Below are 23,053 nucleotides of genomic sequence, written 5' to 3'. Positions count from 1 at the left end.
CTTTGCTGTGTCCTCTTTCAGTTGTTTATTTCTGGGGGTGTTTTGTCATGTGGCCCGCTACATCATTTTGTGTGGCCCGCGAAAGCAAATCAAGCATGTCAACTTCCATGATGCTTGCTAAAACCTGAAGCCAAATTTTAAATTGTCATATCTTAATAGTGAGATATTACATCTTCTGGGTGGTAACTCGGCTGTCGCAGGATGCCACACAGGAAGTTGTATTAAGATCTGAAGTTGCATTTCAAAATAAATAAAATGTATGCAATACTTTTTTTTCACCTAATAATTTCAGAAGTAGGCTATGTTTGAAAATAAATTACCCCCAATAATCACTTAATTCAAAGGCATCGATGGCCTTTATTTTTAAATTGACTCACGCGCCTTTCCGTAATACTGAGGTTGATTTTATTTTCAAGTGGAGGCTAGCCTGACCACAGTGACAGGAAGCGCTCCTCTTGCAACATCACTGCCACGTCTCGTCTTTGCAGCTGCAGCAGACGGGATGGGCCGTGGGGGATGAGAGAGAGAGAGAAAGAGAGAGAGAGAGAGAGAGAGAGAGAGAGAGAGAGAGAGAGAGAGAGAGAGAGAGAGAGAGAGAGAGAGAGAGAGAGAGAGAGAGAGAGAGAGAGAGAGAGAAAGGAAATCTGAACCTCAACACAGGCAGCTCCGGCTTGATGTCTTGAAGGAGCTAGGACTCTTGTCGGAGTTTGTATTGTTTGGACTGCGCTCTTCATCCATGCTAAGCTCAGGCACAATGGACGAATTCGTTACCGAGGAGGAAGAGCCTTGGTACGACCAACGGGACTTGGAGCAGGGTAAGATACTCCTCCTTGGCCGCAGCATCCCAACAGGAAGTGGCTGCAGCCGGCCGGCTGGCGGGCCGGTGGCATCTCTCAGTGGCACCCACTTAACAAAGGCTCAGTCTCATGCTCACGACGAGAATATAACTTTTGCATGATAATTTTAGTGGCATAGTCAAAACTACTATTTTTTTTGTCGTTTAGTTGCGTGCTAAAAAATGTATTTTAAAAGCATGCAGTGTCGGTTTGTTTTCCCCCTCATAACAAAGCGATCGAACGTCTGCGAAGTATTCAGTCTCAGTATATTGTATTATAATTCGAATTGTATATCGAGTTACATAATTTAATAAAAAATAACAATCTCGTGTTCTAGTAAGCAGTCAAGTGATTACACTGTCATTTTGCTTCTGAACATGGTTTAATGTCAACGGGTCCAATTAGTCACGAAAAGCCACGTTAATTAATATAAAGAATTTCTGAAATAAAGATCAAATCTTCTAGGCAAATGTGACCATTCTGTAAAGAGATGCACTGTTTATTTGCCAAGAATATATATATATATATATATATATATATATATATATATATATATATATATATATATATATATATATTTTGTATGTGCATTTTTTATTTAGATTTTTGAAATGATGTTACCGAACAAAAAATACTCTCTTTTTTTCGTGAGCACAAGGTATTTAGTATTGTTGTATTGTGTTGTATTGTTTTGTATTGTTTTATATTGTTTTGTATTGTATTGTATTATGTATTTAGTGTTATTGTTATTATTATAATTATAATTATTATTATAAATGACTTAGACTTGTGTCCCTCCCTGTACAGTTAACAAAAACTAAAGTAACTTAATTGAAAATTGAAAAAAAAAGCATTTTCATTAATGAAGTAAAATAACTCGAACTACATTTTCCATTTAAAAATAAACTAACTGAAACTACATTTATAAGACTAACTAAAAGTAATTACAGCGCAAATGTCCTTCGTCAATTAATATCATGAACTTTTGGGGTTCACATCAAATGTATTTATTTCAGTATTACTGTATGGCTATACAGAAGACGGAAGGTCACACAGTCATTTGGGAATTGTACTTTATTGCCCAACAATTTTTAAATCTCCATATAAAAGTGTATGAATATAAAAAAAACTAATACTAACTGATAAATACTAGACTAGAATAACGTAAAAAAAAAAAAGAAAAGAAAGAAAAGTCAGCTTTTGAGGGCAAGCTATAGCCTATAGAAAATGACCGTATTCAATGCAGTACTGTATACTGTATACAAATTAACTGCAACGCAGGTCGGCCTCACTGTTTGAAAGTTGGCTCTGGCCTTATGTGTGGCGTGTGTGTGTTCTCCCCATGCTTGCATGAGTTTTCTCCAGTTTCTCCTGGGTTAACTGAAGGCTCTAAATTGTCCATGGATGTGAATGTTTGTTCATATTTGCCCCTTCACAAATATGACTGGCGACAAGTTCAGGGTGTACCCTGCCTATCGCCTAAAGTCAGCAGGATAGCCTCCAGCACACCGGCTACCTTTAAGAGGACAAGAAAGTGGAAGAATGGTTACTTTTGTCCCCAAAAATATAATTTGTTGGTTGCAGTCAATGACAATGCTTCATGCTGTGATACTGAACTCCACTTACCTAATTTCCACTCTCTCTTTAACGCTCAGTCACTGTGCCAAGTCATCAGAATAATATATTCCTGAAGGTGAACCAGTGCTGATGCAGAAACTGTGCAATGGCATGGATTTATCTTACTTCGGCTCATGCACTGCTAATGTCAAAAAGCCTCACATGTGATGAAAAGGCTGTCTTAAAGTGAGCTGTGTGCTGCGTGAGTCTCGGTGATGGAGTCAAGGCAGTGCTGTCCTTTGAGCACGTGACCTTATCTTGCGACATTTCCAGATGCAACGAGCCCCTCAGGAAACTTCCATCTTGCCATGAATTGCATGAATGATAGGTACATTACACATTATTCAAGTATTTGTAGGTCTAAAATGAAAACCTGCATTATAGATGTCTATATACACATTCAAAAAACTAAATATAGGGTTATTACTTCTCCTTAAGTATTGTTATTTTGATGTATATGGTAAACTAAACACAGAAGACTAATTAGCTGAACCAATCAGAGGAGGGGAAAAAACTGATATCACGCTGTGCCAACACAAAGGTGCAGAGTGGTCAATTGACTAGTTAAGATAAGACACAAACTTTTCAAAATGTATGTTCAATGGTTTACATTTACATGGCAACACATACAGTTGAAGCTAAAATTTGATTGGGAAAAAAAAGGACAAGGATTTTAATGCTCCATAGTGTGATCAGACCATTAGCCTTTATCGACGACTAAGTTGAACTTTGTCTCTTTCTAGTGGATACTGGATAGTTATAGTTTTTGTAATATATTAATCCACTGTTTCCTTTTCCTGGTGTAGGGAGTCCCTCCAGTAAACATGTCTTAAAGTGACATCTAACTTTTGATTTGCTGTTTACATTCATAAGAAAACAGTTAGTGCTGGTTTCATTACGGCATCAGTTTGGCTGATTGATTACATTTTCATTGCTCCTGTGGGGAAAATTGATTGGTTGCATCAGCATACTAAGAGCTGTAGCCTATACAATATTTTGACTCTTTCATGTAACCAAATGAGCAAATAATACATAACTAAATTTAAAGTTGTTGTCTGAATTTCTGAGTTGCCAAACTTGGAGGAGTGTGAGCCAGTGGAATTCCTGATGTTGCCACGGCTTACGTTACAGCTCTAAGAGCAGGAAAACAACAGAATGCTACACATGTCATTAGCATGCATCATTGTTTGGGTCTATTGTGTGAGTGTGGTTTTTTTTTCTCTAGAGTCTCCACTGGCTGAATTCCAGGAAGCAAATGCTTGGCCATTGTACCAGCTAAGAATGAACCTTGGTTTAAATCAAATGAGAGGCCTCCCAGGCTTTTTCAGTGCTCTGGCTAAAGTGTTTATGTTGAGCAAGCACAGAGCATCAACTGTAGATGTCACTGTACTGATCATAAACATTATGATTAGGACATATATAGAGAATTACTCATCTATAACACAAAATTAATGGCTGCATCACAGGACAGAAGGAACAGAAGATGTCTTGTTTTCCACATTCCAATCACTGGGGTGACTTGTGTCAAATATATATTGATTTTGGAAGAAATCAACAGGGAATATAAACACACGTTATGTATAGTGCACACTGCAGTATTATTTTTTATTAAGATATTCAATCACAGGAATGAACAGAAACATGCAGGAAAGGCCTGTGTGCGGCAAACGCACAGTCATGTGTGTGGCCGGTATCGATTGGAATGTTTTCTCATGCAATTATTAGTATTGATCGGTCTGCTTCCTCTTTCGCCTTTTCTCTAGTGCTTTCAGGTGGTTGCCTCCCTTAAAGCTAAGCTAAGCTAGATGCTGACATGTTTTTGTTTGTTTGGTTTTAGTGGTTCTAGATCTCCTTTGCTAATCATAGTCCTATATAATCCGAGGCAGCTTTTTATTTGTTTGTTTTGTCAAAATACAAGCAAATGTAGACTTTATCACATTATATCTGATTTTTAAAAATATTTTATTTAAAAAAAAACAGCTTAAGTAGTCCTGAAACTGAAAATAATTAGGTCTACAGTACTGATTAATACAACACTAAAGTTATAAAAATGTCCCTTTTTAGGCTGTGAGAGAGATATGCATAACACCAGTGCAATCTCATGGGGTAATTTGAAAGTCTTCTGGGCAAGATCTTGTTATTCTTCATCGCTTTTTCGATTATGACCTGACTTTGTACTTTTTAATGAGTTGTATACAAATAGCCTCTGGAATGTTTACCCGCCCTTCAAGTGTTGAATTAAACAATCCAAATGGCCCATTTCTGAAAATGTATCTATGAGTGAGTGCCTGCAGCTGATTTTCATAACCACCACAACCACACCTTCCCTTGACATGCTTAGCAAAGCCATTTTCAAGCGAGTTGTATATGCAGCTAAAAGCGATATATTATGATAAGCGGCATATTTTATTGCCTGGTGAAGCTCAATAATTTCAGAAATACAATAAACAGGATGTGAAAAGTGTGCTATAATCTTTGGGCTGTTTTCATCAAAAATAGCCCAAGATACCTCAGTACTATTAAAAAAAAAATGCATCCTGCTAACTACTAGGATCACAATTAATCAAAATTGCATTGGTTTTTTTCCCCCTGGGAGCTTAGCGCCCCTTTTTTTGTTCACCTAATCCTTTTTGTCGCTTGCATATCCCATTATTTTCCTCTGCCTGAATTTCTTGACTTTCTATTAATATCCCATCATTTCATGCTTCATCTCTAATTTCCTTTCTCACCTTCTGTTCCCGTTCTCTGTGCATACATGATTAATTCAACGCTTCCTTAATCTTTCCCATTTATAGACCTCCACCTGGCTGCAGAGCTGGGAAAAACCTTGCTGGAGAGGAACAAGGAGTTGGAGGATTCCCTGCAGCAGATGTACATAACCAATGAAGAGCAAGTGCAAGAAATTGAGGTATAAGAGAGGCGGTGATAATGGTAAATAATAAGATTAATAATAATAATAATAATATTAATAATAATAATAATAAAATAAATGGAAAAATAATAAATAAACATTCTTTGGGGGGAAAAAAGTCTGTGTAACGTCATGCAATCATGGTCGCGGAGCCAACAAAACAGAGCAGACTTGAGCAACTTTGGACAACATAGAACATTGCAAACATTGATAAGTTGGTCTTAAATTTTGTAAAAAAAAAAAAATATATATATTTTTTAAAGTATTGAATTTAACGTGTCTTAAGCTGTAATGTTATTTTTTTTAAGTAAAACTTTTCTGCATTTTAATGTAAGCATGACATTTCACCCAAAAGCCGAAAATCCCAAATTTTTTGTGAAAAGTGTATAAGGCAGTTTGAATAATAGATGAGTCATCATCACAGTTAAAACAGGCACATTTGAAGAGGACGTAAACTAAACTAGTTTAAACACAGCATTCTGATTAATATTACATTTGTGGAATATGAATTAAGCAGCAAAATCTACCTGTTTTTATACATCCCAGAGGGCGGCCATTTTGGCACTTGTTGTCGAGTGAAAATGACATCACAGTTGCTCAGGGCTCAGGTAATGAGTCTGACCAATCACAGCTCACCCTTTTTCTGAGTTTGGTCATGTGACTTTCGCAAGCTGAGTCATAATTGGTTGTTACTTAAGCCCTGATCAACTGTTTTGTCATTTAGAACATATTATTGTAAAGACATTTTTTGAGGGGTGACTTCATCATTACAGGGAGAGGAAATTCACCAGAAAAACAATGAAATATAATAACTAACTGTTCAGTAGTCTTTTAAGCAATAATATACAGTGGATGAATTCAGTAGAACAAACATATATCTGTGTTTATTGTACAGTACCTGTCAAAACAGCTGGAAGTCCTTCGAGACATGAATGAACAGCACGCCAAAGTGTACGAGCAGCTGGATGGTACTGCAAGAGAACTTGAGCACACCAATCAAACACTCGTGATTGACAGCAAGGCCTCACAGCAAAAGATCGAAAGGTAAAATCTTTATTCGCTCTTAAATGTGTCACCATCCTGCTTTAAAAAAAAGTGTTGTCCTGCCTTTTGGATCAGGTTAACAGGGACCATTGAGACATTGCAGAATCAGGTGGAGTCCCTTTCAGGACAGGTGGAGCAGTTGCGCTCAGTGGAACAGCTCAGAGTGAAAAGGGAGAAGAGGGAACGACGCAAGACCATCCACTCCTTTCCTTGTCTGAGGGAACTTTGCACAGCACCCAGGTATGGTGGTCTCACAGCTGTCTGGTAATGACAAAGGAGTTAAGCACAAATCGTGGACAACAAGTTAAAACAGGGATGGGCAAAAATTAAGGTAGATAGGATATCGTACATGTAAATTCCTGATAACATAAGAACATAACTAAATGTAGATATTTCTATGTTTTTCAGTGGACATTTTTGGGTTTATTCTGGCTAATTTAAAAGAGGTCTATTGTATTTTTTACCATCTCAAACAGTTTCAAGCTTACATTTGTCAAAACGCCCCACCGATCAAGAGTTTTAAATACAAAAACACAAATCTTGACTTGCCGAAATTAGCTTGTTTTAGGCACTGCCCTATACAGTGAGTCAGCCCTCATCCCGTCCCACATACTGCTAGGCCATGGTGAGTGGCTTTAATTACAAGGACGACTAGTCCGCTGGCTCTCGCCAGACGAGTACAAGCGTGCCGACCCACGTTTGCTGTCTCCAATTCTGTGTCACGCAGCGGCCGTCTGCTTGCTTCTACTTGTGGAAGACAAGCCCAGTATGGAAATCATGTGAACGCCTTGATAAAGAATGAAAGCAAACTCAGCTCTCAACTTAACTGAACTTTATTTATGGTATAAAGCCCTTCAAAAACAATCACAGCTGGAAACAAAGTGCTATACTCACTATAAATTACTTACTATAAATTCAAACAAAAGACAGATAGATAACATAAAACAGTGTGTACTGTTTTATTAGTGTTGTCACTATCGAACATTTTTAGAATCGATTAATCTATCGATTCTAAAAATGTTCGACTGATTCATTTGAATTTTGCATTAAATTGCATTAAATTGTACTACAAAAGCATTTTCCCCATGATTACTGTTTATTAACCAGTGATTAGTGTTTATTTTGTACTTCATATTTGTTATAGTGATTTAAAAAAAAAGGGGGGGGGGTGCGGGAGGTGGAGGATTGATGTTGTACTATGTTACCGGTTCAGTAATTGTTTTTCAAAGTAAAAACAGATGTTTGCAAATTTCTTATTTTGATTAAACATAGAAGATAATCAGTCTTCTTTAATGAAGGACTACATAAAAAAATCAGTGAACAATTACTGTTGATATGCTGTAATCAGAGGATTTGGAATTTTTTTAAATAAAAAATAGCTCAAAACAATTACTCAATTATTAAAATAGTTGCAGAATAATTTGATAATGATTACTTGTTGATTAATCGATTAATTTTGACAGGTCTACAGATATTATAATCCCTACTTAAGTTACAGTTCTAAAATTTCCTTTTTACAATTAAAACATTTCTTTCTTCTTCTTTTTTTTGGGATGCCAATCAATCTATTTTATTTCTAAACTAAATATTTGGTACATTAAAAACATGTACCATGTTAAGTTAAAATAAATAAATATATGTGAGCTATTTTTAGAACAGACCTGTGGACTAGTCACGTTCTCCTTTGGGGCTAACAAGCACCAGTTGGCACAATTAGAATAAATCAATAAATCGATGTGCAAATCAATCAATCAATCAAAAAGAGGTTTTTTTTTTATGATTATGCACATTAATCAACATATCTGCAAAAAGTTATTTATATAAGTATGCCGGAATTAGTTAGCACAATGTCACCCTCCTGTGTGTGTTTGTGTGTGTGTGCGTGTGCGTGTGCGTGTGCGTGTGTGTAACTGCTCTCCCCTACCCTCTGCCCAGCCGGGAAGGAGAAGAAAAAAAACTGCTGACCTCTTGTCATTCATTTCAAAGAGATGGCTCGTTTAGTTCAAGATGGACTCATCTCTGCAAGCAGCCAATCATTTTGCAGCAAAACAAGACCTGCTAAATAGTCTAATCAGAACATAAAATAAAAGCTTATTACTGGTGATGGACAGTTTTAGTAGAAATCTCGACTTTTTTAAACTGTGTGGCATTTAGTCCCAGGTGCTAGCTAGCTGGCTCCATCCTTAGCTAAAGCCAAACTGTGGCATTTAGCCGCAGGTGCTAGCTAGCTAGCTCCATTGGTGCTCATTTACCTGCTAGGAGCTAGCTAGCTAGCTAACTAGCATCAGGGGCTAAAGCCAAACTGTGGCTGTGTTTTTACTTTCTGGACCTGGATTTGCCACTTCTGCACTTGAGAGACAATTCTCCCTAATATGCCCTCTTCAAAGCTTGTTTTTATGATTGTGTCAGATACGAGGATGAGTTTGTAGTGGGAAGGGCTGAAAGCTTTACTTTGGAGCCGAAGAGTCAACCATTTGAAGAGGAGAACAAGCACCTGAGAGAGGCGGTGTCAGCTCTGCGAGCGGCTATTCGGACAGAGCGGGGTCGCCGAGAGGGTGTGGAGAAGGAATGCAACCTGCTCCTTGCAGACTTCTCGCGCCTGCAAACACGTGTGCAGGTGATTTTTGTGCTATTTCTTTCATGTTACGACAAGCCACTATCGTACAATGCGACTTTGTGATTTTTATCCTAGGATGCCGAGAGTTGCCAGGCAAGGGTACGGGAATTGGAGGTGGAGCTGCAGGAGCTACAACAGCTACGCCGCACTCGGACTTTCCTTCTTGGAAACGAGGATGATGGCGTTACCCTGACCCAAACTGTCCTCAACAGTACGCCGGAGACCGACACCTTCTTGGAGGGAGAGGTTGGTGAGACAGGAGGAGGTGTTAGGGAAGAAACGGAGGGCGGCATCGGTGTGGACGGGGAGGCTCTCCCCGAGTCGAACCCCGTGAGAAAAAGCTGTAGCGACACAGCACTCAACGCCATAGTCGCCCGGGATGCGTCTGGCCGCAAGAGAGTAAGCTACGCACTTCACGCCAACAGCGTGAGGAAGAGAGGGATGTCCATCCTCAGGGAGGTGGATGAGCAGTACCACGCATTACTGGAAAAATACGAGGAGCTGCTGGGAAAATGCAGACGCCACGAGGAAAGCCTTTGCCACGCCGGCGTCCAGACGTCCCGACCCGTTTCCCGAGATCCTTCCATGAAAGACTGCGCTATGGGCCACACCCCTGCACCTCCGCCCAGCCCTACCGAGTCCCCCTCCACACCAGAAGCCATTGAGATGATTGGCAAGCAAGTGGAGGCGGTGGATAAGCGTCTGGGGCAAAACGCCCCAGAGTATAAGGCTCTCTTCAAGGAGATATTCTCTCGTATCCAGAAAACCAAGATGGATATTAAAGCTTCCAAATCTGCAAAATCCAGCAAATCAAGCAAATCAGGCAAATCTAGTAAATAGTCACGCGTCTAGCTATAGAGGACAGTTGTAGGACAGTGTCAGTGTTTAGTGCTTCTGCGCTGTGAAACCTACACAAACCACAGGTATTGCACACGATCATACTCCTCCATCCATTATCTAAATCGCTATACCTCGTTAGGGTTGCAGATGATGGAGCCTATCCCAGGTAGGGGGGCCGTCAATCACATGGCTACGGAAACGTGGAACTGCCAATGTGGAGAAAACATTTTTGACTGGTAAACCCATTCAAACTTATTTGCATGTATCAACTTGGAAATATGTTTCAACGTACTTGTAGGCAAAATGCTAAAAAGGTTCAAACAAAGCATTTTTTTCCTATTATGCCACAAGGTATTGACTTGTGCATAGTAAGAAGTAAAACAAAAATAAAACATAACAAAAAAAGCAATTTTTTTGGGGATTTAAATTAAGGAAGTACAGTGTTCCCTCGTTTTCCGTTGGGGTTAGGTTCCAAAGAATACCCGCAATAAATGACATCCACAAAGTAGTTATCTTTATGTTTTAAATTTATTATAAATGTTTTAAAGAAGTAAAACACCTCACCACACAGTTTATACACTTTTCTCATCAAGGCATTCACATTTCTCTCTTGTTTAAACATTCTCAAACCTTCATATATTTTATAAAATAGGCACATTACGGTAAAAAATGCATGCAAAATTGCACACACAAAAATCTGCCAAAAAGTCAGGCTGCGAAAAGTGAACCGCGTTGTAGAGAGAGAACACTGTAAACATTGTTCGTAATTTTTGTCTTTTTATTATGTCTGCAGTCCATGATTTCCGCTTGGCATTTTTGCCCATAATGCCAATATGATGATATGATATGCGCATGTGGAAGTCTGTACCCCATGGCATTATGGGAAAGAAATGCCAAATGAAAATCATACACTACTATTTGAAACATTGAAAATAACATTACAACAAAATAGCATCATTTGACAATTTTATCAAAAAACAAACAAACAACAGAGACGTTTAGCCCAGCTATTCCACAAAACAAATATGAATACTATGAAAAGAAACCCAAAGAAACCCACTTACAAAAGAAAATAATTGCTATTCGAAATGCTTATCTAGTCTTATTCCGATTTCACCTCACTTATTACTTTACTAACTCATTATTCGTAAATGCCAAACAAGCATTCTATTTTCAACCACTGTTTTATTATTATTCCTCCTTAGTGTATTTAGCAAGAATGATTTTTTTTATACAGTTTCTTAAATTGACAAATACTTGTACTTTAAAAATATATATATTTTCCTCAAGCCCATTCCACAAAACCACTCCACAGATCGAAGTGCACATACTTTTGAGTTTTGTGCAATAAATAAATAATGAATAATAAAAACTTTTTTTTTTAAATTACGAATAAACAATGTTTAATTAGCTAACCCTCAAACTACTGGTATAATGTAGGCCAAATTATTATTATTTTTTTTACTTGTGCATGTGCAAGTCAAAACCCCGTGGCATTATGGGAAAAAAATGCTATGTTTTTAATATTTAGCCTATAAGTAGGTTTGAATGTATTTGCATGTACGTTCGAACTAGTTTGACAGTAAAAAACGTTAGCAGTTCCACACTTCCGTACAGGGCGCATACAAACAAACAACAATTCAAACTCACATTCATGGACAATTTACTGTCTTTAATGAACTTAACATGCATGTGCTTAGGGAAATCCCATGCTAGCATGTGAAGAACATGCAAACTCAACAAAGGAAGGGAGCCGAAATTAGAAATCACAAGCTCAGAAGTGTAAAGCTAACCGTGCCTGCTGTTGGCACTCGTTACAAACAAAATATGTCTATTTAAATGTGGTGACTACAAAACAAGAATATGTGTGGAATACAGTATGGGGAAACAATCTCTAATCACACTTTAGTCTTTTAACTAGAATGCAAACAAGTAGAGCGAAAACCTCCACCAAGGCCGAACAATCCTACTTTGGATCTACACCATGCTGCATATGCTACTTTCTTACCTTATTCACTGAGAAACTCAATATTTTCAAAATGCTATGCAATTGTAAACAATGAAATAACAATTAAAATGGAATGGCACTCAGTAGAACACAGACCTCTGTCAAGATTGAAGTATTAACAAGATTAAATATATATCTATGTATATTCCACATCATTGTTGTGGTTTTTGCAATCAGCAGCATGCGCTCGGACTCGAACAAAGAAGTTGGCAATTAACTAATTTGCTCACAAAGACATATAAATACGTTCTATTTTAAATGATTTAAGTGTCCCAAAGACGTATTTACTGTATACGTTTTTTAATGCTAAATCATACAGAAAGCTTTGATGCAGCCTTTCAATTGTAAAGAACGGTTGAAACAATGGTAGTTATTACAAAAAACAGCCAGCAGCTTGCAGCAGAGTATAAGAGATCAACCAGGGCGATGTTGCAAAAAGCTCATTTACCCCCAGTTCTAAACAGATTTGTGAATAATGATGAAACTTAGCTATATTCTAATGCTAATTGCTGCCAAACAGAAACCGATAGAAATTGACTTTTTTTCCTGATGAAAAACGAGACTTTAATCTTTCTTTTGGTAGGTTCCATGTTTTTATAGCGATAGAACACAATATTTTGTGGGCCTTGCAAAATCAGTCAAAATCCAGTAAAATAGCCGGGAGCGAAGGGAATTGCTTCAGTGAAAATGGCTGGGAGTGAATGAGTTAATGACCTTTATTGTGAACCTACACAATTCCTGTTTACTGCTGTTTTCACATCTTGCCACATAATTATATGAATTAAGACAGCAAAAAGACAGAAAATTAGCACTTTCGCATTCTGTTCACACTCAAATGGCAAAAAGCGGGGTAATCCCTATCTACATTTAGTCCTACCGGTAATTTACACCGAAAAATAAACGTCGTAGCACATGACACCCCTTTACAAAGTTTTGTGTAATCCTTCTATGAACAAACCAACACGATTCTCAACCTCTCGGCTTTGCTCTTTTATCACGATACACACCAGAATTCAGCGAGTTTTGTTTAATTGAAAAAAAAATGTAAAAACAACTTAAATTGTTGTGCAACTAATAAATCGTAAACAACATCCTTGGCAAAGGTAAAATGATGTCACATTCACATTTATTACTATCGGACGCTGGCTTCAGATGCAAGGGGTCCTTGTTTTATGATGGCCTTAATTTGTACTTAACTTGGAATACACAGTCTGTCACTAACCTACATTAATGCTGCAGCAAAATTACAATTACAGTAAATATTTGTTTGAAGGCCACTTCTCGGCCATAAATGTAAAACAGTCAAATGAGAAATAGTAAGCATGACAGTAACTGAGCATAAAGCCGGTACCACGTGATGACGTATTCTTACGCTGCACGCTGTTGTTCATAGCCTCAAAATGTTATATGACATAAACCGAGGCACCCTCATATTCAATAAATAGTACACTAGAACGTAAAAGCTCACCACTATATAATTGACATGAATACACATGGAAATAACAGTTGCTATGTTGAACCATGTTGTATTTGAAACAATGGAATCTATTAACATTTCTGGAACATTGGTTCATGTTGAGCCTATGGTGCTAGTTTCCCATTACTTTTATTTTTTTTATATGAATGTATGAATAAGCCTTCTTGTTTTACTTCTTAATTATGTCAACTTGCTCACTTTTAGTGGGAGTGGAATGGGATTAATGATGCCACTATCAGAATGCTTAATGTGAAGTTCTTGCTATTGGCCAGTTAACCAAACATACTACGCAGGTCGGTAGTCTTTAAGTCATGTTTTGACTTTCACCTTGTCCCACAAGGGTCATCACAAATGGTCACTTGCATGATTTGTTTGCCACAGTTTTTTTTAAATAATCTTTTGGTGTCAACGTTTTTTGACATTGAGTCATTCTAACAACATATTTAATAATAGGCATGTTGAAGCCAGGGCTTTGTCTAAACACGTGCAGCCTAAACGACTAACCTTGAAAATCCTTTTCATGATTAAATGCCTTTTTTTTCCGGTGTTATGATTGCCTGTGTATAGTATAAAGCTTTACTATAATGAATGTTTTTAACATGTGGAACACAAAACCAACTTTGAAAACCTTGCACCTGGCTCAGGCATATTTGACGCGACACATTCACAATATGAAGTTGTGAGGGATAGACTCTTTTTTTTTTAAATTAATTCTGGCGAGGAAAGCAGAGATTATGAACATTTTGCAGTAAATAAAACATGATAACTGTGATGTATCAAATGCATTTTAAGCAAACTTAACTCAGTTAGAATGCTAGATAAATATTAATGCAAACCTACCGGCTTTTATCAGTGTTCTTGGTTCATCTTTTGTACTTTGTTTGCTTTTGAGAGTGGAACTGTACCGCTGTATTAATTTTTTTATTGAAACAATGTCATACCATATGTTATCGCTTTACATTTACTATTCATTCTAACCATGTGCTGTATCATTATTGTGACTCATATTTTAGATTCATCTTGTCAGTTTAATACCACTGTCTCAACCAAGACTGATGATAATAAAGCCTTAAACTGCATTCATTGTTGTTAATGTGTTGCAATTGGACACAACATCATACACAACACTGCTATACCTTGGGTGCCAATTTGACCCGATTCTAATGACTCTATCAAATGATCTACATCTACATCATTTTCTTGTCTAAGTCAAACCGACTTTACCTACCTAGCAATTGAGTAAACAAAAACAAAAAACCCACAGTAAATTAAAATTATATACAGTATTTCACTCTGTCCTGTCCTGTGCACATTGTTGTATGCATTGATGTTCCTTTCAGATCAATTTTAGCAGAATAAACACTTGTAAAACCGTTTTAGGGTTACTTAGGTAGTCAACACAAACAAGTAACTGACAGTGACACATACATAGTGGACGCTCAGAGTCCTTTAGCATTCACGCTTGCCGAGCAACTGCTTCAAACTGGACAAGAATATAGATAGTTCCCACGAAGTCTGCCGGTGGGCGTGTCCAGCTTCCGACGCCTAGACAATAGTATAAACGACGCGTATTAAAACGGCTAAATTGACGGCAATGAGCACGCAAAAGTGCACATTGCACCGGGAAAGCTTACAGGCAAATGAACGGCAGCGGGACGTTACAAAAATTGGACTGTCCCTATACATTGAAGCAACCGATCATGTACATGGACACCATGAACTACCTTATAAATGCGAAGAGTGCATATACCTTTGAACAACTAAAAGCATTTCAATCAATGGAGGCAATCAACCAGCCTTTTTGTGGATGAGTGTGCGAAGTGCAACACATGACCGTGAACTTCAATGTGTTGATAGTGTTAGAGTAGACAATATTAAGTATTGTACTCTTTGCGTGTTCAATTAACTGAATGGTGAGATTCTGTTGAAGAAGTTCCTTTGCAAAGGTATTAATTACCAGAAGCTTCTGATCACACAATAACAAGTCACCCAAGCAGTGCTCTGTTCAAATGTGTTCCTTTCTCTCCAGCCCACATCGTTATTTATTCACAAAGAGGGTTCATAAAAAGGTCAGCCCACAACACACCTGGTTACAACTGAATAAATACAAGAGAATCCGTTCCCATGGGTATAAATCAGATTAGAAATAATACAATAATAATAAGCCTGACTCCCTTCCGACACAGCAGAATCCCCGGCCCTCCCTTTAGATTACGAATGAATAGACAGACCCGTTGCTCTTTCTCATGAAAGTAACACAGATAAGAATATAGGTCTATTCATACAGCCATACTGAGTTAACTAAATCTAAAACGGCTAAAATATAATTTAAAACTGAAAAACAATGTTAATAACTCATCATTCCCTCATTTGAGCTCTTGAGAGCTCAACACATTAAAACATTTTTTTTCAATGGTTGTGTGATAAAAATAATTATCCTTAAAACATCCCTTTAGCAGAAGAGGAGGTAGTTTAGCAATCATATGACATTAAAAAACAATTTGATACATTTAAAAGATTTTTAGTGAAATAAGCATAGCATATGTGAGGCTTAACATAAAATGTTGTTCATTAAAAAGTGTCGCAATATATCGGCAGACGAATATGTGTTCTTTGAAGCCATCTTGTGATGAAGTTCTTTGAAGGTCTTTTTTTAATGAAAAGAGTGTCGCAATAGTTCGTCTCTTCTTTAAGAATTTGGGGTAGACTACCCAAATTCTTCGATTTGTCACGGGATTATTGTGCCCGAAAAATTTGACTCTTCTTGGAATGATTGCCCAAGAAAAGGCACTTGACTTGATCCGTTGACTGATGTCCTCAAACGGTGTCGAATGATGCCGAAACGGCCGCTCCAGAACGATCACTGGGTCAGCTGACGTGGCTCCAGGTCGGAGGTGATAAGATTGCTGATCATCAGTTGATGAGATAGCCGAGCCTGGCACGTCTCCGGAAGCCTTGTAGACCAGATGTGGAATTTTCATCAACCCCCTGGGGCCGTTCTCCTGAGTGCAGAAACTTTTCATTTTTAGTTTCTCATAAACTCACATAAATTTTATTTGGAGGAAAAAACCCTGATAGTTTTTGTTAGTTGGGATTAGTAAATGTTATTTGATTAAGATCCATAGGTCCTGTGCTGTTGGAACAAGAAAATATCTATTTTTGTGACATTAAAATAGAGCCCAGCCTTTGATTGAGTTGAATGACATTCGCTCATTCATTAATATAAGACAGAGCTTATAAATATTTATCTTTCAAATAAGTTTTATTCAATAATAGGTAATTTTTTTTTTTTTTTTCCATGCCTAAATTTGTTCTAAATTTGCATAACTGTGCCTTTCATATCTCTTATTCTCTTCCCAGAATCCCATGACCGGCCGAATCCTGGCATGCTGGGAAAAACTCACATAAATTCATATTATCTATACTCTTTTGCAAACACTGGGCTCCAAACATTACATTTTTCAAATATGATTCTGAGATAAAAGATATAATATAATATAATTACCTTCATTCGGCGAATATGCATTATTGTCCTTGCTTGCTTCAGACTTACTTTGCGATCGATTTCCTCTGGTAGATTTCTTCATATTCAAACTGTGGATTATCACTTTCAAACTCATCCTGTCAATTGGAGTGTAGGCCGATACCCCACAACCTTTTTAATTTCGTTTTTAAGTTTGATTTTAATTTTTTTAACTCGTCTACATTGGTTAAATTCTTAAACATAAACTCCCTCATTTGACAAAGATCCACTGATTTTTTCAAACACGTCAAGATAAAGGGAGGACAAAATAGAGACCTCATAACTCAAAAAACATCATAAATAACTCAACCCTCTAAATCAGGCCATGAGATAAACAAAAGAGCTACAAAACACTATAAAACTGAGCATAAGCAAATACAACTTAAGACACTAGTATATGATGACTTTGGGACCACAAAAAATAGAGGTAACCATATTACTCTAATTCTCCTAGAGTCCCGAAAATTATTTAAACTGCCAATCAACCTCACCTCTTTTACAGATTAGTGGGGCTGAGGATAAAATCACACAAAATTTACAAATATCTACCATTTCCTAGATTTAATCAAACTAAAAATCATCTTCAAACTGCTAATCTTTCACATATTAGCGGGGCTCATAAAAAACACAGCACACAAAATATTTCGGGGATTTATAAATCACAGTGCTATAAAAAAAAAAAAAAACTTAGCCATCAAACTCTTAGTTAGTCTTTTACTTGTTACTACTCATTTTATTCTATTATTTATTTTATACTATAGCTGCAGCCGGACGAAGTCCAAAAAAGTTCACGGGGAAAATAAAAATATATCATATCATATCATATTAATAAAATTCCCATTGTACCAATTCAGAAACTGATTCTCCCAAAAATATAGGCAAAAATTTAGTAGGCTATAGATTGAAATAAATTTTCTCAATCCCTCATTTCAAATTTACATATGTCGTTTTCAATTTCCTGAAATATCTTGCTATAGATCACAGTTCCCCACTCAACACATTAAAAATGACTTGCATACACCGTGCAGCACTTTACTGAATGGATCACATCTCATTCCGACCACCAACTTTCTTTGTCCAGACCCCCAGCAAAAGGCAGGACGGCAGCTGTTGTCAATGTTCAGTCCTGGCCAGCATGGCGGCTGCTGTGGCAGCAATGTTCAGAGCAGGCATTTAGATTTCCTCTGGATGCAAAACAGCCATAGGGGAGAAGTCAATAGAATGAGGCGTATACACAGTCACTGGGCATTGAGGAATTTGAACATCATGTTTTTCTTAGGCACAGGACGAGAAGACTGTTGCTCTGCGGCTTTTGACCTTTGATCTCTGCCACATCCATTCAGACGCTGTCTGCAATGTGGATCCGATGACACACAGTCTTTCTGAGAGCTCACCTGATCAAAAAATGCACACTCGTTGATACAATGCTTTAAAAATGCCAGACTGAGGATATGGGATCATAGCAAGACAGTTCACTCCCTGCTTTCTCAAAAATGTTTCGTAAAAAACACAGCCTCATTTTTTTTTTTTTTTTTTTTTTTTCAATACCCCTTCAAATAGCTACTAGCCATACAACGTATCAGCAGCTGGGGCGCATCCCGTTCGCAGTTTGTAATCAGTGAAGGCCATCAAACCCTCATCTGCCTTGGAACTCAAACATCAGTTTCTGAAATGACACACTCAGAGAAAAAAAACAAATATTAAAAATCATTATCAACATGTCAAAAACATTCATAACTCCTTATTCAACTATCTTACTTCCAGCCACAGCTATACAGATATAGGCATAATTATATCAACTCAACATAGCTCAAACAAAATGCCATTATTTTATCATTATTCTTTCTTCATTTGTCCCGAAAAGGGAAAGTTAACAAATTAACCATCGTCATCAATCATTAAAATATAAAGACTATTAGCTCAGTCACTAAAAAAAATAAAAAATAAAAAATAAAAAATAAAAATAAAACACTAATTTAATATTCTTTTTTCAAAAACTCAACAATATCTTTCAAATATTATTACTTATTTTATATTGTTTATCATTCCTCTCTTACCATTTTGACAAAGAAAAAGTCCCATTACGAGGACACATTATGCTAACAGCGCACAGCCCAGCCCCCACCTTTTTTTCTAACCTAGAAACAGGGGGGGGGGGGGGGGGGGAATCTTAACATTATAAATCGCAAAACCTATTTTATCATATTCCCATTAATAAAACAAACGCCACTATCACAACAGTATCATCTCACACAATACAACACCAAACTTAGTTAAAATATTGAAGAAAAACAAACAAAATCCCCATATGCACATTTCTCACACACAATAACAAAAATAGCCCCCACCTTTTTAGAAGCTAGGTCACACACTCAAATGCATACGCACACACTCTTCAGTCATTATAAAATAATAAACGGTGTTATTCTATCAATTCGTTGTCTACAAAACTTATAGCATTTAAACCGCAGTTTTATACGGTGATTTCAGTAAACTAGTAACTTCGAACAAACCACCCGTAAACTGCTCCACAAATGCTGGAGTCATTTTAGCATCAAATTCAGCCTTTTTCCATTACCAACAAAGAAAATACAAAAGTCTGACATACCATTTTGTCCAGCGAAAGCTTTGTATACAATCGATCCATAGTTCGTTTTTTCATTGTTCATCGACGCTTTTATTTTTCGCTGAACCGGAAGCGCATTCAGGACAAACCATTCTGTATCCGGGTCGAAATCGCCTCCATTTTGTTTGTAGTTTTTGATGTATACATTCGGTTTTAATACAGTGACGTCTCACTTTTAATATTAATAGTTCAATATGTTAACACATATGGCCACACACAGACAGACATAAGAATTACGTGACCTCTCGTTTATACACAGCGGTTACCCAATCCCGCTGAGCTAAACTGTTCTCCATATATTGCAAAATTTCTGCAAGGCGCTTATTTTCTTAAGAAATTGTCACGTACCATCGAATTCAACCGTGGAACAAAAGGAATTCAAACGGGAATCCTGACCTCAAAACTACATATTGTAGAAGCGCCAACAAAATAAAATAAATCACGTAATCTCTCGATTGCAAATACAGTGATACAAAATCCAATCATCGCTGTAATCAACCTGGACCCCTCAATACTGTTCAATTTCAAACAGGCGCTTTTTCAAATAAAAGACATATTACGTGTAGAGAACTTTCACACCAAGAGCCATGAACAATTATGTTACTTGTCCTCAAATCCGGCCAAAACTGCTTAAAAAACAGAAGCGCGTACCATAATCTTCGCGATCCTTAGTAAACAAGAAAGACTTGTTACGTCATCCGGCAAACCCTTTTATTCAATATATATTATGGTCTAAGGATTCTTCATAGCGTTGACGAAAAACAAAACAAATCAAAAAATTAACCGCTATTTCTTCCTGTACAAAAAAAGCTTCATCACTTTGAGTCTGCATCACGTCACCTTCAAATGCACCACTCCACGACGTGTTTAGTTCAATATCGTCGGAATTATCAACTCTCTAACGACATCAAACTATAACTTATTCACACAGATCTCATTTAAAATTTAGACAATTTGGAAGACGAAAAAACCAGCTGCAGCGGACCAGACAGACACAACCTCTTCTACGTGGATAACAGTCTCCACTTACCGTACTTTATTTATTTAGGCCTAGAAGTTCCGCCCGTCCTTGAACGCCGCAGCTTGTTCCACGTCAGAATAACACCATCCGTTTGGTTCAACGGAGGAGACCATTCGTTATAATTCAGCGTCGGCGGTCACCATTTGTTAGAGTAGACAATATTAAGTATTGTACTCTTTGCGTGTTCAATTAACTGAATGGTGAGATTCTGTTGAAGAAGTTCCTTTGCAAAGGTATTAATTACCAGAAGCTTCTGATCACACAATAACAAGTCACCCAAGCAGTGCTCTGTTCAAATGTGTTCCTTTCTCTCCAGCCCACATCGTTATTTATTCACAAAGAGGGTTCATAAAAAGGTCAGCCCACAACACACCTGGTTACAACTGAATGAATACAAGAGAATCCGTTCCCATGGGTATAAATCAGATTAGAAATAATACAATAATAATAAGCCTGACTCCCTTCCGACACAGCAGAATCCCCGGCCCTCCCTTTAGATTACGAATGAATAGACAGACCCGTTGCTCTTTCTCATGAAAGTAACACAGATAAGAATATAGGTCTATTCATACAGCCATACTGAGTTAATTAAATCTAAAACGGCTAAAATATAATTTAAAACTGAAAAACAATGTTAATAACTCATCAATAGTGATGGCAAAGCTTATGAGTAGAAAGTTGAAAATATTCACACAAATAAATTTGTGTTCACAAATATTTTCGCGATTTTCACATGTTTTTCAGATCCACAAACATTCGTAATTTTCACATGTGCATTTTCCCTGACTTTTGCTTGGGAGTTGTCAAAAGTGCGTTTGTGGCTCGTTGCGCACGCGCATTTGTTTTTTAGATAAACATCACACTGTTGCAAAATATTCACACACACAAGCTCTCGGAAATTCACGTGTCTAAGGCCCGTTCCTCCGCCGTCCACGGGGAGGCAGTGTTGCAGTCTCCATTGAACAGGTACGAGCCATTTCTCGTTTAAAATTAGACATAAGCTAACTTTCCAATTATGTGTTTATATTGCGTTAATTTTAAGTCGGGAAACATAATGTGACCTTAGTTTGTTTCCCTTGAGCTTGTTTTGCCTTCACTCGAAAGACACTCTTCTTCTGCTGTTAAATTTTCTTTGTCTACGCCACTAGTTAGTGACTTGTTAATGATTAATTAAGTTAATAATTAAAAATATAAATACTTGAAAAAGTAAGAAGGCTGTTTTGACAAATTACGCAGTGGAAAATGTATATACATATACATATATATATATCATTGATGTTTACAAGTAGTCACAAGTTTTTGAGGATGCAAATGTGTTAAAAGGCGTCATTTTAGAGCTTAGCATTGTTAGCATCCGATGCTGGCGGACCTGAGTTGTGTGAATTCATTAGACTGACTATGTTGTTATACTGTTGACTGGAATTCACAATGCCTGTTTTCCGAGGAAGTTCATGTTGTAAATACACTCCATGGTGTGATATTTGTTGCTTGCTTGATTTCTTGACATAAAAAAGGATGTTTGGTGGATGGATTAAGCACTGTTCTAATGTTGTCTATCTCCTTTGTCCATTCAGCCAATGACGAGTCCTGTTATATGCTAGGATGCTTTTATTGCTGATGAATGGTTACATGTGGTGATAGCATGAGTGCTTATGATGGTTGAACACACAAAGTGAGTGCTTACGATGGGATTGAGCTACATTACATCACACGGAATATAAGAACAATTCAAACATTTGTTATGAAGGTAGCCCCAGGCAGAGCAAATTGCACTTTAAAACACCACATTCAGATTAATATTGCCTTTGTAGAATATGAAAAAAAGAAGCAAAATCCAGCTCTATTTATCTATTTTAGGGGAGCGGTCAAACACGTCTATCGTCTGATATAGAAAGTAAAAAAAGACCTTTAATATGTTGCAAATCCAAAAAGCCAGTTAGCCAGTTTATACTATTCCAGATTTTGACGCCAATGTTTTATGGTTTTATCAGTACCGAGAGAGATTAATGAGCGGCGAAAAGTACTGTTTCCTATAATGACACAAAATAGGCAGGAGGGTAAACGTACTACGATAGTCGTTAATAAGCTATACATCGATGGCCAACTATTCCGGAACCCCAACTCCACTCCCTGGCTGTTCTAATTGGCATTGGTGGAACTAAACTTTGTTTGATTATTAGATGTATACATATACTGTATATGTGGTTATAAAACCAAAAATATGAATACTCATTATGTTTAGGCTATATTACAAATATAATATTAATACATAACTATATCTAAAGTATATTTAAACAAAATATCTCGCTTAGGTTACCAGTTACTGGTGTATTGTTATGTTTAATCCCCTGCTAATTTCCTTCACTTTTACCTCCCTGCCCGTTTTTTCACTGTTATATTTACTTACACGTTACCTCATATTTTACACAAATTACATAAACCACCTAACCACTTTGATTCTATCCTATAACATGCCAATATTAACAAACAGCCTATACAGATATATACACAAGACTGAGTCTATATTGTTTGT

The 23,053-nt window shown here is 37.2% G+C and overlaps 1 protein-coding gene across 1 annotated transcript; it reads left to right on the top strand.

Annotated features, from left to right (window-relative positions):
• Positions 1 to 632: 632 nt before the first annotated feature.
• Positions 633 to 14,429, top strand: LOC147157199 (cerebellar degeneration-related protein 2-like). Its single transcript, XM_086065052.1, has 6 exons — positions 633 to 815; positions 5,249 to 5,361; positions 6,260 to 6,408; positions 6,484 to 6,648; positions 8,818 to 9,025; positions 9,101 to 14,429. The coding sequence occupies exons 1-6, from the start codon at positions 737 to 739 to the stop codon at positions 9,863 to 9,865; spliced, it is 1,479 nt and encodes a 492-aa protein (XP_085921178.1). The 5' UTR covers positions 633 to 736; the 3' UTR covers positions 9,866 to 14,429.
• The last annotated feature ends 8,624 nt before the right edge of the window (positions 14,430 to 23,053 follow it).

This window comes from Leptonotus elevatus, chromosome 20 (genome assembly GCF_054856555.1).
Source record: "Leptonotus elevatus isolate MCC_2025b chromosome 20, RoL_Lele_1.0, whole genome shotgun sequence".
NCBI lineage: Eukaryota > Metazoa > Chordata > Actinopteri > Syngnathiformes > Syngnathidae > Leptonotus > Leptonotus elevatus.
This window is presented reverse-complemented; position numbering and strand designations above follow the sequence as displayed.